The sequence below is a fragment of the Vulpes lagopus genome, chromosome 4, assembly GCF_018345385.1.
Source record: "Vulpes lagopus strain Blue_001 chromosome 4, ASM1834538v1, whole genome shotgun sequence".
NCBI classification, from domain to species: Eukaryota; Metazoa; Chordata; class Mammalia; order Carnivora; family Canidae; genus Vulpes; species Vulpes lagopus.
Genome location: NC_054827.1, coordinates 86750771 through 86769253, shown reverse-complemented (window position 1 = coordinate 86769253; position 18483 = coordinate 86750771). Strand labels below are relative to the sequence as shown.

Below are 18483 nucleotides of genomic sequence, written 5' to 3'. Positions count from 1 at the left end.
CAGGTGGCTCAGCAGTTTAGCACCGCCTTTGGCCCAGGGCATGATCCTGGAGACCAGGGATCGAGTCCCACGTCAGGTTCCCTGCATGGAGCCTGCTTCTCCCTCTGCCTGTGTCTCTACCTCTGTCTTTGTGTCACTCATGAATGAATAAATAAAATCCTTAAAAAAGAAAAAAAAAGCCAATATGTTTCACCATTTCTTTACATCTTCATTTCATGATGAGGGCTCCCAAGTCACATATAATTTATATTAAATAAATGTGTATGGTTTTCTCCTGTTAACCTGTCTGTGTCAACCAGAGATGCTAGGACGGTCAAAGAAAACTTTTTTCTCCCCTGGCACAGTAGGGAACAATCTGAACATTGCAGGATGTGTAATTTTGTCTGTGAGAGACACCCACTGAAGGCCGACAACTAAAATCAGCTCTACCGAGCTGCATAGGAATACATGAATGCACACACTCTAACTGAACCAGCACTTATAAGCTTCTAAAACATACATGGTATTACACCTTTCCATCCAATTTCAGAGAACCTTCCTTCCGTGACTTCACAGTTACTCATAAGCTGCAACTCTTCCAATACCCATTTCCACAAGCAAATTTCAATCTTTTTCAAATCAAGTGCCAAACTTTTCACAGTATTTATGTGTTTCTTAACCATTAAACATTTGTAAAATTGTAGTATCAACTTTAACTAGTTTCCTTTTTCTTTTTTTTTTTAAGTGTGTCACTGACAAAGTTTTAAATGCTATGCCCCAACCTCATTTTTCCCTTAAGACCTGTGATTTTTATTGTGCAATTTCACATAGTGTGGTTTTCAGGAATGTATATTCACATTGTGTTCCAGTATCTAACCTAAAGAGGAATGAGCATAGAGAAAAACTATTATTTATACTAGTTTGGGGTTCTTTTGTTGTTGTTGTTTTTAAATAATACACTAGGGGGAACTGGCTGGCTAAGTTTGTACAGCATGTGACTCTTGATCTCAGGGTTCTAAATTTAAACTCCATACTGGGTGTAGAGATCACTTAAAAAGATAAAACCTTAGAAAGAAAGAAAAGACTAAATGTTCTAATAAAAGGAAAATAATGAAATATATGTTGATATGATCAATTAAATGTGATACAGTGATTACAATATTTAAGAATTCCTACAATATGCAAAAAGAATTCCTATGATATGTAAAAATGTTCACAGTATCATGTGATAAGTTAGGATATAAAATAGTACATAAAGTACAGTCAAATTTATTGTATTTTAATATTAAATAAAACAAACCACTAAACAAGGTTGTTCTCTCTGGGATTATAAACATTATTCACTTTCTTCTTTAAACTTTCCTGTATTTCCCAGATTTTCTGTAACTGTGTTATTTTTATAAAGCAGAAAATATAGTTTTAAAATTTCATGAATGTTACTCAATTAATTTGCTATAAATAATCAGTAAGCATCTAGTAAATTGACCCAGTTATAAGAGTTTCCATCACTAATGGGGAAATTCTGACTCATATCCCTTCTTCAAGATGCTACAATACTGGAATCCTTACAACAACATTATAAGAAATAAAAAGGCAATTCAGAAGAGGATAGAATGCTTGAAATATTCAACTAATATCCCCCCCCTCAAAAAAAGATTAAAAAAAAAAAGGAGAAATGAAAATGGCCTTACTTAGCCTTAATATCAAACATGAATAATTACATTAAACGTAAATGATCTAAACATCCAATTAAAAGGCAAAGATTGTCAGGCTGATCAAAAAGCAAGTCCCAACTACATATAGTTTATAAGAGACACACTCTTAAATATAAAACACAAATGGGTTGATGGGAAATTTGGCTGACTTAAGTCAGTAGAGCATGCAACTCTTGATCTCTGGGTCATGAATTCAAGCCCCATATTGATCACAGAGCTTACTTTAAACACACACACACACACACACACACACACACACACACACTGTAAGTTAGAAGGGTGGAATGGCCATCAGACAAAGACTTAAAGATACAGAGCATTACCAGAGATACAAGAGATCATTTATTAAAGGATCCATTCAGGGGCCCTAGGTGGCTCAGTCAGTTAAGCATCTGACTCTTGATTTCTGGTCAGGTCATGCTCTCAGGATCCTGGGATTGAGCCCATGTCCAGCATCTCGATGAGTGAGGAGTCTGCTTGAGATGTTTTCTCTCCCCCTGCCTCTCCCCTCACATGCACATGTGCACTCTCTCTCTAAAATAATTAAATAAATTTTTTAAAAATAAAGGAGCAATTCATTAAAGAAACATAACAACCCAAATTTTTTTGCACCTAATATAGCTTCAAAATGTATTAAACCAAGAAATTACAAAACAAATGGGAGAGACAAAAACATAATCATATTGGAAACTACCCTTCTCCTCGTGACTAATAAAATTAGAGGATTACTACAACCACCACCGCTGCCACTAAAAAATAAAGGAGATTTGACCAACACTAGCAATTAACTTGAACACTATACCCAATAACTGTAGAATATGTGTTCTTTTCAAGGGCACACAGAATAGTCACCAAGATATATCATATTCTTGGCCATAAAACAATACCTTTAAAAGGAATTAAGATGTACAGAATATGTTCTTCGATCACACAAGAGTAAATTTGAAATCAATAGCAAAAATACCCTGAAATATCCTCAAATATCTGGAAAATAACAACACACTTCTAAATAACTCATAGGCCAAAGAATAAGTCATAAGAGACGTTAGAAAATACTTTAAACAGGGATCCCTGAGTGGCTCAGCAGTTTAGCGCCTGCCTTCAGCCCAGGGTGTGATCCTGGAGTCCTGGGATCAAGTCCCACATCAGATTCCCTGCATGGAGCCTGCTTCTCCCTCTGCCTGTGTCTCTGCTTCTCTCTGTGTGTCTCTCATGAATAAATAAATTAAATCTTAAAAAAAAAAAAAAGAAAAGAAATGTATCATTAAAATTCATTAAAAAAATACTTTAAACAAAATAACAAAAATACAACATCAAAATATGTGGGATGTAAATTATGGCTTTAAATATTTATTTTCATGAAAAATGAGATCCTTAAAATAATGGTCTAAGCTTCTACCTTAAAAAATAATCAGGGGCAGCCTGGGTGGCTCAGTGGTTTAGCGCCAGCCTTCAGCCCAGGGTGTGATCCTGGAGTCCCAGGATCAAGCCCCCTATCGGGCTCCCTGCATGTAGCCTGCTCCTCCCTCTGCATGTGTCTCTGCCTCTCTCTCTTTCTGTGTCTCTCATGAATAAATAAAATCTTTTTTTAAAAAAATCAATGAAACAGCAGATTAAACTCAAGGTAACTATTAAGACAAAGATAAAAAGCAGAAATCAATAAAATAAAAAACAACTGACAATGAACAAAATTATCTGTTTCACAAGGTGTTTTTTTGTTTGGTTGGTTTTTGTTTTTGTTTTTTAGAGAGGGAGACAGAGAGAGAACCTCAAGCAGGCTTGATGCCCAGAGTAGAGCCTAACACAGGACTGGATCTCACAACTCTGAGTTCAAGACCTGAGCCAAAATCAAGAGTGGGATGCTTAACCAACTGAGCTGCTCAGGTAAGCCTCTTTCACAAGTTTAAACTCCTAGGCGAAGTCATTAAAAAAAGAATACAAAGTGATTGTATTGTATTGTATCAGCACTGTATCAGCAATGATTAAGACAACATGTATTAACTGTTAGTCATATGAAGATTATGTATTCTAAGTAACAGATTTCTACAAAGGATTTGCTATTAGAAAACCCACTGCACTAACCCCAATGGATTGGAAAAATTAAGCATGGGATGACAAGATTAAACTATACTATAGTAGAAGGATCAACCTTCTGGTGGTATGAAAGAAATGGTCATGCAACGAAGGGAGTAGAGGGAGAAAAACCAGTTTATACAACACACATTTCCACCCTCCCACCTCTAAGTCAGCCCCCTCAACATTCTGGTCTTACTTCCAAGGTTGCCGTTTGCTTTTTGGTCAAACCACAATGAGTGGGAAGTACCGTGCTCACAAGACTAGAGTTTATCATACTAGTTCCTCATGCCATGTACTCCACATGAACAACCTCACTCAGCCTCCATTCCTACCTTCTTTTACGGGTCTTCCAGTACTGAAGAACCTAGAAAGGAAAGCCACATTACTCAGACTCCTTTGCTCTTAGGAGCCTGACAACTGGCAACACGCATAATTGGAAGGAAAACAAAATGGGGGCCGCCCTCCTGCTGTGATGTCTGCTGCCAAGCAAGGTCCTGGGACAGGGCAGGGGGTTGCATCAGCTAGACTTGGAGGTCCTGTGTTAAAGCCATCAGCTTCGGGGTGTCAAGAAGCAGTCATGATGGTAACAACAACAGCTTCAGCTTCCAGACTTCTGGATTACAGCTATGGTACTATGTTCTCAAATCTAAGAGTTCAAAGGATGGTCCCTGATTCTTGCTCCTCTAGTTTTATTTTTTAAACAACTAATTTCCCCACCTTAAATCCCCTTTTGCTTAAAATACCACGAGGGGTCTTAGTTTTTTGCATTATAAATGACACCCCTGCATCACCACTTTACAAAGAGTCAAGGCTGTCTTCTCATACGGTCTTTTTCAACAATTATATAAGGGAAGCAAGACAGAAATTCCTTCATTTGATGAAGAAACCAAGGCTCAGAAAATTTAAGAATTGGTAATGGTTGTGAGTCTCCAACACCAGAAGGGTTCAGATGTATACTGAGAGGGGACATTTAAAAAAAGACAGCTAAGCTTCACATGCAGAATTAAAAGGGAGGCCTTTTGAAGTCTCTTGCAAAAGTTTCTCTGATTCCACGATCTACCTCAAAAATCACCACAAAGGCAAAATCTGATCTTTCCAGAGCCAGACTCCAGGATTTTCCAAAGAATAAAATCCCAAAGGATCAAACAAATATAAACAGAAAAATATGGGGGAAAGGGGTTAAAGGAGGAGGAAGAGAAAAATCAAGGGGACGGAAGCAACCGTGAGACTAAATTTCGGCAGCTTACAGAATGTAGAGTAAATGAACTTCAGCATCCTGCAATCTGGACACAGAAGGTGTCCAAGCCTCTTCACCATGCATACCAAGGGCCAACCCCAGGTTGGTTCAGGTTGGAACCTACTCCTCCTTCACAAGGGCAACCTGTTCAAATCCCTCTCTAAAATCAACCACAGGCCCACAAGGGAGTCATGGATGCCAGGCCAAGCAAGCAACCCAGGACTTAATGCCTGACTTAATTGCAGCTCTGCTTTCTCCCTGAAATGTAGTTCTCCTCACCCTCCATCTCCCTCAAGAAACATAGTCTTAACCAGTCAAGAACTTTGCAGTCAGCACCACTGAGGTCATGTGTCACATGGGCCCTCTCCACCCCCTGCAAAGGAAGATGAAGAAACCTATGTTAAGACTCCTTGAAAAAAAAAAAAAAAAAAAAAAGACTCCTTGTTCTTCCCACTAAGGGAAAGTGACCTTGCCTGAAACAATCCCTTTTTTTTTCTTTAAGATTTATTTATTTATTCATGAGAGATGAGAGAGAGAGAGACAGGCAGAAACACAGGCAGAGGGAGAAGCAGGCTTCCCACAAGGAGCCCAATACAGGGCTAGATCCTAGGACCCAGGATCACAACCTGAGCCAAAGGCAGAGCTCAACCACTGAGCCACCCAGGTGCCCCCCCCTTTTTTGGCTAATAACTTCCTTGCCCCACTCTCCTTCCATTTAAAAACCTCCCATTTCCTAAAACTTCTTGAAGCTCCTTTCAACTTGCTAGATGAGATGCTGCTCGATTCATGAATTGGGGGCTTTCAAAATGTTTATTTTTAAATAATCTCTACATCCAAAGTGGGGCTTGGACCCACAATCCGAAATGGAGTCAAATGCTCTGTCGCCAGAGCCAGCCAGGTGCCCCGTATTTGTGAATCGTTTAATAAGGCTAATTAGATCTTTAATTTTATTCAGCTGAATTTTGTTTTTCACTACCCCCAAACCACATTGGTTTCACCGCTGAAACCCCACATCTCCCACTAGTCACCGACCTCCCCTCTCTGGCTTCAGTTCCTTAGCTCCCCAACACTCTCTAACCCACAGCACCATAGCTTCTGCTCCCTGCAAACCAAGGCTGTCAACCGCCCCCCCCCCCCCCCCAGGAATCTTGGGATTCCCCCTTACGAACTTCTAGGCTGTAGGGTGTCATCTGACAAAGCCAAAACCTCTCCCACCCCAAACCCCCACACTCTTCCCTCTCCATTAGAAGGCTATGCCCTCCATCACTGCATTTTCTTTCTAGGTTTGCTACAGGAATGTGTCTGCCTTTTAATGTTTTCGGTTTGGTTTTAGAGATTTTAAGTAATCTCTACACCCTACTTGGGACTTGAATTTACAACCCAGAGATGAAAAGTCGGAGGCTCTTCATGAGGAGACTGAGCCAGCTGGGAGTCCCCCTTACCTCCACCCGGAATGTCTGCCTTTTAAATAGAGCTGTCTCCATTGTTGGTCTTTCCATTATCATTCTGCACTGGGACTTTTTGAGGTCTTAAAATTCCTCTGAGAAGCTGAAAAATGGTAAGAATTCTGTCCTAGGAAAAACTGTGTGACCGCAGGGCTGCACAGAAACCACAAGAGTCCATTTCTGAGGACCTAGTACCCCGGGTGCACCTCTGGGTTGGTTCATTTACTCCTAGGGAAGTGTTGCCCCTGGTGAACTTGATGTTTCCTCCCCTTTCACAGGCATAAAAGGTCCAAAGCTGAGATACAAAACCTCAGTTCAGGTCTTTGTGGAAGTTCTGCCCCAGGAGAGATGTTATCCTAAGAATATCCAGCATCAATTCACTAGTTGCTCCCAAGCATGAAAGTAAACCTAGTTATCGCCTTGGACTAATAATATGCTCGATACCCAGTGAGTATTTGAGTATTTATCAATTGACATATTGCTTTGGGGGTTGTAAGCTTTTTTTTTTTTTTTTTTTTTGCAAACAGCAAAGTTGCCACCAGTATTCCTAGGAATTTTAAAAAGAAAACCACAGGCCCAAAATGGTGTCACTTAGGTTAACCAAACTGCAGTTTCAACCCCTGAAAATGGAACTTTCAGCCAGTCAACATGGAATTTCCTGGTCCACACTATGATAGACCCCTCTCCCTTCTGTTCCCCTTAGGAAGGCAACCTTGCCTAAAACAATGGATTCTGTGCCAATAATTTCCTTTTCCTCCTCTCCCTCTTCTGAAAACCCTTCCTTTTTGGGGGAGTCTGGGTGGTGCATTTGGTTGGGGTCTGACTTTGGTTTCCACTCAGGTCCTGGTCTCAGGGACATGAGATTGAGCCCCACATGGGGCTCCACACTCAAAGTGGAGTCTCCTTGAGACTCTCTCTCTGCTCCTACCCCCTGCGTTTTCTCTCTCTCTCTCTCTCTCTCTCTCAAATAAATAAACATCAAGAAAAAAAGAAAGGGAAAAGAAAACCCTTCCTTTTCTGTAGAACTTTGAAGCTCCCTTCTACTTACTAGTTGGAATGCTGCCCAATTCATGAATCGATTAGTAAAGCCAATTAGGTCTTTAAAATTTACTTGGTTAAATCTTTTGTTATTTAACAGGAATAATGCTACCAAAGCCGAAGAAAATTCATACTGATAAAGAATCCTATTACAGAGAACATTTTCATTACTATGGTTACAAAATACTGCCATTGTTTCTGAGAACACCACTGGAGGAGTTCAATGAGCATGGAGTCAACAACAAAAGACTGAATTCTTCCCTTTTTTTTGGTGAACCACACACACTAAGGATTAGAGCATTAGGGGACTCAGTCCTCTGTGAAATTACTGAGATATAATGCAAGGACAAAAAACTGGAAAATAAATCCTATGAAAACCTTGTGGGCTTTGTTTCAAAGTGTAGTTGGCCAGTTTATAAAAATGATACTTAAACAGAAGTCTGATTTTCCAGCTCTCCTAGTTATCGCTGCATAAAAGATTTAAGGGTTGTATGCATGTGTTTTTCCTACTTTTGTTTTGACTAGACAGTTTTCATGAGGAGGGAAATGCTGTTTAAATCACTGTAAACTGCAACCCTACTTCAAACCTGCAAGTTGTTTCAAAACTTATTCTGTGATAAAAACCCACTCTTTTTCCATAACAGCTGCTTTCCTTAAACATCAGCTCAATTTTAATCTCAGAAGGCAAACTACAGAAGAAAAGCCAAAGTAAAACCCTGTTTCCTTTAAAATTCAAACAGATGTTTTATGTAATCAAATCAATCCACTATTTGAATTTCCTTATACACGCTATGCTGACTTCCATGTTATGTTCAGAAATCTTGCAAAGGTTCATTTTAGACTACTTGGAAAACCTGATCAACAAAGATTATCAAAGATAATCAGAGCGGTTCAGATTAGTAACTTGACCAATGTTGTCAGGCTCCAATCTCAACCCCAACCACAAAATGTAATGAAACTTCACTGACAAAGCTGCTTGATTCACACAGAACACAAGGTCTTATTAGCAGTGTTAAAAAGAAAACCACAAGATGCAAATGGTGTCACTTAGGTGAAGATCCCAAATTTGTAAACAAAGACCTAATACCTAACTTAACTGCAATTTCAACCCTCCAAAAATGTAACCTTTAACCAATTGACCCGGGACTATCCTGATCAGCACTAGGAAATTTACTGGTACATCCATCCTCCTCCCCTTAAGAGGGTGACCTTGCCTAAAACAATGAATTCTTTGCTAGTAATTTTTTCTCATCCTTCTCTACCGTTAAAAACCATTCCTTTCCCACCCCTCCTTACCTTTAAAAACCATTCCTCTGCGTGCTAGATGGGATGCTGCTGGATTCATGAATCAATTAATAAAGCCAATTAGATCTTGAGAATTTAGTTGAATTTTTTTTAACAATTGCTATAGCTATAATTACAGGTATTGAGAACAATTCAAAAGCTAAAATGGAACTGTGTCCAGTGGTTAATGCTGCAGACATGCCACCTTATATGATGACTTTTTTTGGTAGGTTCCACACCCGGTGTGGAATTCACATTCACAACCCTGAGATCAAGACCTGAGCTGAGATCAAGAGTTGGATGCTTAGGGGCACCAGGGTGGCTCAGCGGTGAGCATCTGCCTTGGGCTCAAGGCTTGATCCCGAGTAAGGGGATCAAGTCCCACATCAGGCTCCCCATAGGGAGCCTGCTTCTCCCTCTGCCTGTGTCTCTGCCTCTGTGTGTGTCTCTCATGAATAAATGAATTAAAAAAAAAAAAAAAAAAGAGTTGGATGCTTAACCGACAGAGCCACCAGGCACCCAAGTCCTCCTTTCTGATGTAGAATTACCATAGGTGAACTGAAATATAAGTGGACAATGCCATCCTCCCTGCTCTACCCTTGCAGCTCACATGAAAACACCTGGGACACTGGAAGATAAGCTGCCAAGTCTCATACTTGACTCAGTCCCAGATCTTGAATAAGCTGTGGGAAACCTAGAGGTGTTATTTATAACAGAAAACCGGTCCGAATCAAGCACTGGGAAGAGATTATCTCTCTAGTGGAGACAGTGAGACTGCTTCCACTCCCCACAGGTCGGCCCTCTGGCTCTCCCAGCCAAGGCATCCCACATAGCCCGAAGCTACTTGTCAGCTCGCCCACATCAGTTATAAAGCAGCCCAAGAAAACAAGGCTGAGTGAACACCCCTCACCCTAACTCTCCAACCAACATGGCCACCTTCACCCTCTTTACTGTTTCTTTTATTTTTTTTTTTAACATTTTATTTATTTATTCATGAGAGACAGAGAGAGAGAGAGAGGCAGAGGGAGAAGCAGGCCCCATGCTGGGAGCCAGACATGGGACTCGATCCCAGGACCCCAGGATCATGCCCTGGGCCAAAGGCAGACGCTCAACTGCTGAGCTCCCGGGCAACCCTCTTCCCTGCTTTAAGACAGGTAACAGGCCACCCCCCAACCCCTCCCCAACAACCTAAGCTTGCCTAACTGCACATCTCCAAACACTCTTTCTGTATGAGATCAGCAGTGAAGATATAAGCTGTAAGTTCGACTTTAGGCAGTCAGCAGCCTGTCAGTGTGGGACGCCAACCAGGTGGCACTTTACCGCATTCTGCCTGCATTTTACAAAAATGAACAGAAAAATAAAAGTGCTGACCCTAGTGAGAAGACAGGAGTCACACTTAATGTAACTGAAACAGAGATGGGCACCTCCATACAGCGGAAACAGACTCAAACACCATCGAGAGAGGTAGTATCTGTAGAAATAAAGGCAAAGAAAAAGCTCAAAGAAAATGTTGGAAATGACTGAAATATACTGTCAATGACGGCATTAAAAGGGGGCATAATTCAGATTTTCTTTGCTATTTTTGGTCTTTTAGAAATAGAAACACAAGCCTATTAACACACATGCTTATTAACTAACTTTCACTCATTTAACTTTATTTAATACCTCTGGAGAATTCATCATGTTTGAAAGCAAAAGAATACTTACACCTGAATGTTAACCCAGAAAATATTAATGGCTACAAATGAGTGATTTGTGTCTGTTAAAAACTTCCCTGACCAGGACGCCTGGGTGGTTGAGCATCTGTCTTCGGCTCAGGGTGTGATCCTGGCCTGGAGATGGAGTCCCACATCGGGCTCTCTGCAGGGAGCTGCTTCTTCCTCTGCCTCTCTCTGTGTCTTTCATGAATAAATAAATTTTTAAAAATCTTAAAACAAAAAACACAACTTCCCTGACCAAAGGGGCACCTGGCTGGCTCAGTCGGTAGAACCTGCAATTCTTGACCTCAGGGTTGTAAATTTGAGCCCCACTTTGGGAGTAGAGATTACTTAAAAAAAAAAAAAAAAAAAACAACTCCCTTGATCACCCAATAATTCCACAGCACTACAGTATAATCGAATTTTACAAAGTAAAATCATATATACTAAGTATGGGTGACTGGACGTTAAAATATCAAAATATGGCTCTCTGGTGTGATGTTTTTCCCCCCTGTGTTTCACAAATATACCCAATAAGTTAAAAAAAACACACACCAGTCATGGATAAAATGAACTTTTGCGCCTGGATCCCTTCCAAGGGTGGAAGCATCACGTGATACAATGAGGACCTAACATTTCCAATCACTATAAACAATGAGCTGTAGGGAGAGAGTTTTGTAACCAAAAGCACTCAATAGGGGGTTCAGCGAGGTAATAGTACTCGCTCTGTCTAGGAGGAGAGAGGAAGCCCATACACACAGTAACCAGGAAACCATTCCTGTCCATCAGATGACCAAGTACTAGGGGTTAGGCAGGTCTAAGTGCACATTTGGAGAGAACTCTCAAAGCAAGGGGAAGATCATTACCAAGGAAATGCTTCTTGAGCTTATTTACTTTTTGTAGAAGTCTTCATGGACTTCAGATGCCCTGATGAGGAACACCCATTCCAGCTAACACTTCCTCAGAGGCCACACTCTAGGTCTCCTGTATGGACTTTGGTCACCTCTAACTCCAATGAACCCTAACCAGCTTAAATAATGGTGAAAACTCCAAGAAATCTCAACACAAAGCAACTCTGCACAAACTCCTACAGGACAGATCTGAGCAAGCTCTAACAGGGCTTCTGGCAACCTAAGGCTGCATCCCGAGGATGGCCCAGCTGCCTTTTGCCCTTCAGTTCTCATCTAGAAAAGCTCTGGGCAGTCAAAAGAAATTAACTGCCCTAGCCAACACCTGAGATAGGCCCTGGCCTTCCTTTCTTAACAAAGAGAGCTTACAATTGTGAATCCTTCCTGTCCCTTTGAGATGTGTGTGTATTTCCTACAACTCTGGAGCATCTTTCTCAAGGACCCGAAAGCCATTCCTTGGAAATGTAATTAACAGGAAGGACAGGGCCTGTCTTCCCAGGTCAGTGGAAGGATAATCCTAACTTGTCAACTAGCAGACACAGGGGCCTAATCCCAAGTCTACTAACCACCTCCCGTAACTTTCCCTTTCCTAACTCGACTGGGCCCCGCTCACTCCTCCCTACTCCCTCATTCCCCCTTTAAAACTCCCTGCAGGGACCCCTGGGTAGCTCAGCAGTTAAGTGAGGAGGCCTCCGGCCCAGGGTGTGATCCTGGAGTCCCTGGATCGAGTCCCGCGTCGGGCTTCCTGCATGGAGCCTGCTTCTCCCTCTGCATCTCTCATGAATAAATAAATAAAATATTAAAAAGAAAAAAACCTACCTGCAAAAGAGAACAGAGCTCAGCTCTTCCCCTAGTATCAGTGGTTACAGAAAATAAAATGTTTTCACTGCTTCAACATCTAGCTGTGGGGATCCCTGAGTGGCGCAGTGGTTTAACGTCTGCCTTTGGCCCAGGGCGCGATCCTGGAGACCCGGGATCGAGTCCCACATCGGGCTCCCAGTGCATGGAGCCTGCTTCTCCCTCTGCCTGTGTCTCTGCCTCTCTCTCTCTCAATCTCTGTGTGACTATCATAAAAAAAAAAAAAAAAAAAAAAACCATCTAGCTGTATGTCTCTGACCACAGCTAGTTCCGGGTGGTGTACATGACTTTGTTAACAGGACAGACATTACAAATGGGCTTTCATTGGGGGAAACAGTAATTATTATGAACTGGCTGGAAATACCTTGGCCGGGGCACTCTTGCTCTTAAACGAACTGGCCCAACCACCACTGGATAGTGAATCTGTATCCCAGGAATGGCCCCGTGGCTGTGATCCACCCACGTGGTCTTGCTGGTTTGGCCGCCTGGGTGAGGGTCCCGCATACTAGATCACTGCTGCCTCTGCCTCCGGTGAGCACGCAAGCTCCATGTCAGTGCACCAAGAAGAGCAAAGAGCCGGAACATCGAGAAGCCCCAGATCAGGCTGCCTGACTGCTATGTACCCGCCTGGCCAATAAATGTCAGCATGTGCGGCAGAATTTGGTCTGGAAAAGGCTTAACCTTATCCACCCACAACCACTGGCAACTACTAGTATCTATCAAAACAGCTGTGTATTCAAAACTTCCTGAGGCCCATCATACGCAACAATAATGAGCAACAGGTATTCATTACTTCTACATAATAAGAATAATAAGGAATGGCAGCCTGGTAGTTAAAAGCCCAACCTGAGTCAGGTGGACCAGCATCGAGGCCTGGCTCCACCACCATGGAGTGTCAGTCAAGTTAATTTATTTCTCTGTACTCAGTTGTCTGCCCTGCAAAAGGAAGCCAATTAGAACATTAATCACCCCTTAAGGTTGTTGTGGAAAAATGTATGCTCTAATGCAGGTAGAAACAGGCAGCCCATCGTGGGCATGAGATACACCTCAGCTATCGTTACTACCATCATTAATGCCTATACTTGCCTGGAGTGAACCCTGCCGAGCTTTATTCTCAAATTGCCCTGTGAGCACTGTCTAGATTTTTTTTTTTTTTTAACTCTCCAAAAACCTTTATTTAATAAAACCAGAACATCTGATGGTAAACTAATAACACAGACTCAAACGTGCTAGATGCAAGACGTTCAGGGGGCTTTGCTTCTCTCTGGCAAACATGGGCAACGTGTGCAAAAAGCACCTGCCTCCCCCGTGTCCCGACTGAAGGGGCAAGTTCAAGCTGCTGCTCAGGCCAGGGCCGTCGGAGTCTGAGGTCTCCCTCCGTCCCGGTCCCGAGTGCCCCATGCCAAGAAGGGCTTCAGCGCCACTCTGGTCACGTCTGCCCCCAGATCCACACAGTCCCCGAGAAGGCCGGGACAGTGAGACCCTGGAGAACCCTGGTAGTTCTGTAAGATTCCTCCTCCTGCCTGTAGCTCCCGCCCTGCACCCAGCCGGGGGGAGCTGTGGGGTCCATAAGAGATGGACTTCCTTAAGAAACACGGCCAGGGGCCTGCCTGTGTTTTTGACACATCTTATTTCACTTCTGAAATTTCACTTTGAGATGTGTATGTATTTACTACAACTCTAGAGCGTCTTTTTTATGTATTATCATTTTCTGTAGCTAGCTTTCCCCACACTGCTCCCCTAAATAAGTCGTAAATTCCCAGGAGAGCAAGGCAGCTCTGCTCATCATCCAGTCCTCAGGGACCTGCCCCAGCACAGACAGTGTGGAGTGACCACTCTCCCCTATTATCTCTCCTTCCATTAGCATCTATTAGCAACAGCATAAGTGAAATCTAAGTGTGTTTCAGAGTCAGTGCAAAAATAAGATGACCTGGGAACTATCCAGGTGCAGGTGGGTATTGGCTAGTAACAAACTAAGAGTTTGGGGTTCCTTACTCTGTGCTAAACTATGTACTTAGAGACTGTGTGTCTAGATCACATATAACCCTTACAATAATCCCAGGAGGTATTATCACACCCATTCTACAGTCAAGGAAAACTGAGGTTAACAGAGGGTAGGTAACATGTGCACATTCACACCAGCCCTCGTCCAGATTTACCAATTCAAACCCAGACCTGAGTCCAGAGCTATTTTCTAGGTTATACATTGCTCCTGATGGTCCTTCAAGTCCAAAAAAGTTCTATCTCCAACCTAAAACTTCTCCCAACTCTCTTCAGAGTTTATTTCTAAGTAATCTCTACATTCAACGTGGGGTTGGAACTCAATCCTGATATCAAAAATCGCATGCCCTACCAACTGAGCCAGCCAGGCACCCCTAGTTTCTCCCCATTTAAACATCCAACTGGTGACTTTCCATACGCATGTAATTTATAATAGGCATCTCAAATGTAACAAAGCCTAAAGAAAACTAATTTCCCAAATGTCCTCCTCCCTTCAAGCCTCCCATCTCACCTAGTAAATGGCACCATCAGCAATCCAGTTGCTGGGGACAAATCCGGCATAGCTCTCATTCCCACACCCCACTTCCGATCCACACAAAAGTCCAATTCACCTCTAAAATTACCCCAGAAGCCAACAACCTCCCACTGTGAACACCACTATAGCCTACATTAAGGTAAAACATGCTCTCCTCCTCACACTACAGCAACAGCGGACGGCCAAGCGTTAAGCTCCATCAGGGGGCATCTTTGTTGACTGCTACAGCCTGCTTGCACATACAGGAGGCAGTTAAAAAATATTCCACTGAATGAACAGCTCTGACTGCTCTCCCTACCTCTGGTAGTCCTGGAGACGGTGGAGTCTTCACAGCTCCCAAAGTGATCTAAGTGTGGAGCAAACCACAGCTTGCCCTGGAACCCGCACAAAGCCCCAACTCCAACCGTGGCTGTCAGTCTGTCTCTGGCCACATCTGGACCTGCCTGCCTCTCTGCCTCATTTGTTCCACTGATGACACTCTGGCTACCCTGGACCCCCTTCTGTTCCTCAAAAACCCCGCAAGGCTCCTTACCCAGACCTTGACATGGACATGCCTTGACATGCCTCTCCTTCCTGATCATTTCCAGTCTCGATTCCAGGAGCATCTTCTCAGACAGGCTTCCGCGGCAACCCACCCAAAGCCACTCTGCTACCAGGTCTTGTTACAGTACTAGTTCACTGTTTACATGCTTGTGAACACAAGCACAATTGGACGGACCACTGAGGAAAGAGATGATGTCTGTCTGGCTCATTGCCCTATCTCTAGGTCCTGACACATAGTAGGGGTTGTGATATCGTGATACCAGAAATAGAGATTTGGTTTTCCTTCAGCATGGGAAGCCCATGAGACTTGTGACTGGCATCTCAAGTGTGTGGCGAGAGGCAGTTGTATCCAACTAAGCCCTTAACCTGTGGGATAGTAAATCCAGGTGGCATCATAATTGAATTGAATTGTAAATCCAGTTAGTGTCTCGGGGAAATTGGTGTGGGGGCGGGGGACCCACACATTTGATTTCAGAAATGCTGGGAATAAAACAGTTCATGGGTGCTCAAATTAAACAAAAAGGATTGGTTGAATAGAAAAATTACTTACCAATTTTTTAAAATTGTTTAAATAAAGGGACTGTCAGACTTAGCTTCTGATGGTGCTATGAGTTGTTTTTAGCACACACTTCTTAGTAGCCCCATCCGAAAGACGTCATAGTGTCATCACCCCCTCACTGCATTGAGACCCACCACAGTGTTCCCTCAAGCAGCCCAGAGAAAGGAGAAGTTAACTTTCCTGTGATGAATGGCCAGATTTGGTTCTTTCCAAAGTCCTGAGAGGGGGATTTTAGAAACAAGTCATTAAATCCTGCCAAAATATCAACCATACCAATAATTATTTTACAAGACCACTTGAGTACCGGTAATCATTTTCAAAGCCCTAAATTAGCTGCTTGGAGTCACAGAAGGCCTCAAGGGACTAGGGGAGGGCAGATGCCCCTAAATATCTATAATTACTAAATAATGGGAAGTGCTGCACCAAATTGGAAAGCATCTCAAACAACAATGAAAGATCTGCAAAGCTTTGAGATCGGGAACATTCGGAAAACAGCCTTTCTAGTCCATCTTAGTACCCAAAGCCCTGGTAAAGTGGTAAGCATCCTCTCTCCCTCCTTGCCTGACTTAATGCAAGTCATTACACCTCAAGTTAAAAACCTCAATTTTCAGGGGCTGGCTCAGTCGGTGGAGCACGCGACTCTCGGTCACGGGGTAGTGAGTTTGAACTTCAGGTTGGACATGGAGACCACTTGCGAATTAAAAAAAAAAAAAAAACTCACAAAAACTTCAATTTCCTCGTGTATGAAAAGGTCAACGTGAACGCAAGCCAAGTACAGTATTAGACCTCAAAAACCAGGAGAACTTCACACAGCCGCTGCACATAATCCGGGGGGGCGGATTATCTGCCAACACAACCTGCGGGTTAGAGACTCTCAGAGTTTAACCCTCCGCATCACGCAGGGACCGGCCTCGATTGCCGCAAGACTGAACGCATTAGAAAGCAGGCACATCCCAGTACCTGACTGCTCCCGAGGGAGAGTTACTGGGAAAAAAAAACACACCATTAAAATTATGTACAGAAATGCTGTGCAGAGGGGCACTGGGTGCCTCAGTGCCTTAAGCGTCCGCGCTCCGCGTCGGCTCAGGTCATGAACTTAGAGTCCCGGGTGCAGCCCCGCGGCTCGCCAACCGGGAGCCTGCACGCCCTCTTCCCCTAGCTGCCCCTAACCCCGCCGTGCTCGCTCTCAAATAAATAAAATCTTCAAAAAGAAAAAAAAAGCAAACACAAAAAGAGAAAGAGAAAAGAGACGCTGTGCAGCGTGGGGAGGATAGGGAGGAGGGGGCTCCACGTCGGGAAGGCGTTACCTTTCGTCGCTTCTTACTCTGTTCAATCAGCACTAAAGAGTTAAAGCCCAGTAATTCCGCCCGGATGCGCTACTCGCCAGTAGGAGGCGCCCATCCCAAGGAGACAGACGCGGTTCAAGGTGTTCGCCGGCCCCGGCCCGCGGAGCCGACGCGGAGGGACGCAAGGCTCCGAGCGCGAGCGCAGGAAGCGGGGCTGGCTCCCCCGCCCGCCGGCGCCCCCGTGGCGCGCGACCCGGGTTTCCAGGCGCTCCCGCAGGCCCAGCGCCGACACTCGGGGCTGCACGACGCCCAGCGCAGCTGCCTGCGCCAGATGAGCCGAGTGTCGTCCACCGCACGACAGAGGAGACGGGCCCGCACGCACGTCCTTTTCCGGGCTCGTCGGGGAGGCAGAGCCGGGTGGACCACGGAGCTCAGCGCCCCGGCGAGACCCCCCGGCAGCCTGGGGAGCCCGAGCCCGAGCCCCGCCTGCCCCGCCCTGGGCGAACCCCGAGGACCGGACCGAGGACCCCGAGGTCTCCTCGGCGCTTTCCAGCCGCCCGTCCCTCCCAGCCAGGGCACCGGGCTCCCCCGACGGCTGCGCGCCGCGCTCCGGCCCGAGGCAGCCACGCAGACGGCGCAGCGGCAGCCGCGGCACCCACGCCCGGCCCCTCGGAGCCAAGGATGCGGGGTGCGCACGCGGGGGAGCCGGCGGTGCTGGGCGCCCGGCCCCGCGCTCACCTGGCCCGCGCAGCACCGCGCTGACATCGCGGCGGCCGACGACCACCGGCGTCCTCGCCCGCTGCCTGCTGCCCGCTGCCCTCCGGCCCTCGCGCCACCTCCAGCCGCGATCCCCCCTTTCTGGAGCAGCCCGCTCCTCCACGCCGAGCAGCCGGGTCGGAAAGCCAGGCACGGCCGCCCGGGAGCAAACAACCCCCGCCAAGCCCCGCCCCGCCGCCGCGGGCCCCGCCCGCCCCCTTGAGCCCCGCCCGCCCCCTTGAGCCCCGCCCGCCCCCTCGAGCCCCGCCCCCTCGCGCCGCAGGCCCCGCCCCTCGCGCCGCAGGCCCCGCCCCCTCCCGGGCGCCGGCGGCCGAGCAGGCTCGCGCGGGGCCCGCCCTTCCGCTGGCGTCAGGCGGCGCGGCGGCTGCGCTCTCTTACCGGGGGGCGGGCCCCGCGTTCCCGTGCTGCCGCGCCCGCCTGTCCGCGGCCCGATGCACGGGCTGGCTGCCTGCAGCAGGGAGCCTAGAGCCGTACGGGGCGGGGGCTCGGCGACCTGCACGGGGCGCTTCACCTCCCTCCTCGGCTCCCTGGGACCCGGGGCACCG

General features: G+C 45.5%; 1 protein-coding gene across 1 annotated transcript in view; it reads right to left on the bottom strand.

The window, feature by feature from the left end:
• Positions 1 to 18102, bottom strand: part of SERINC5 (serine incorporator 5) — a 103523-nt gene extending 85421 nt beyond the window's left edge. The window contains exon 1 of the mRNA XM_041752795.1: positions 17900 to 18102. Coding sequence (XP_041608729.1) covers positions 17900 to 17926 — 27 coding nt within the window. The 5' untranslated portion in view covers positions 17927 to 18102. The remainder of the gene's footprint in view (positions 1 to 17899) is intronic.
• Between the last annotated feature and the right edge of the window lie 381 nt (positions 18103 to 18483).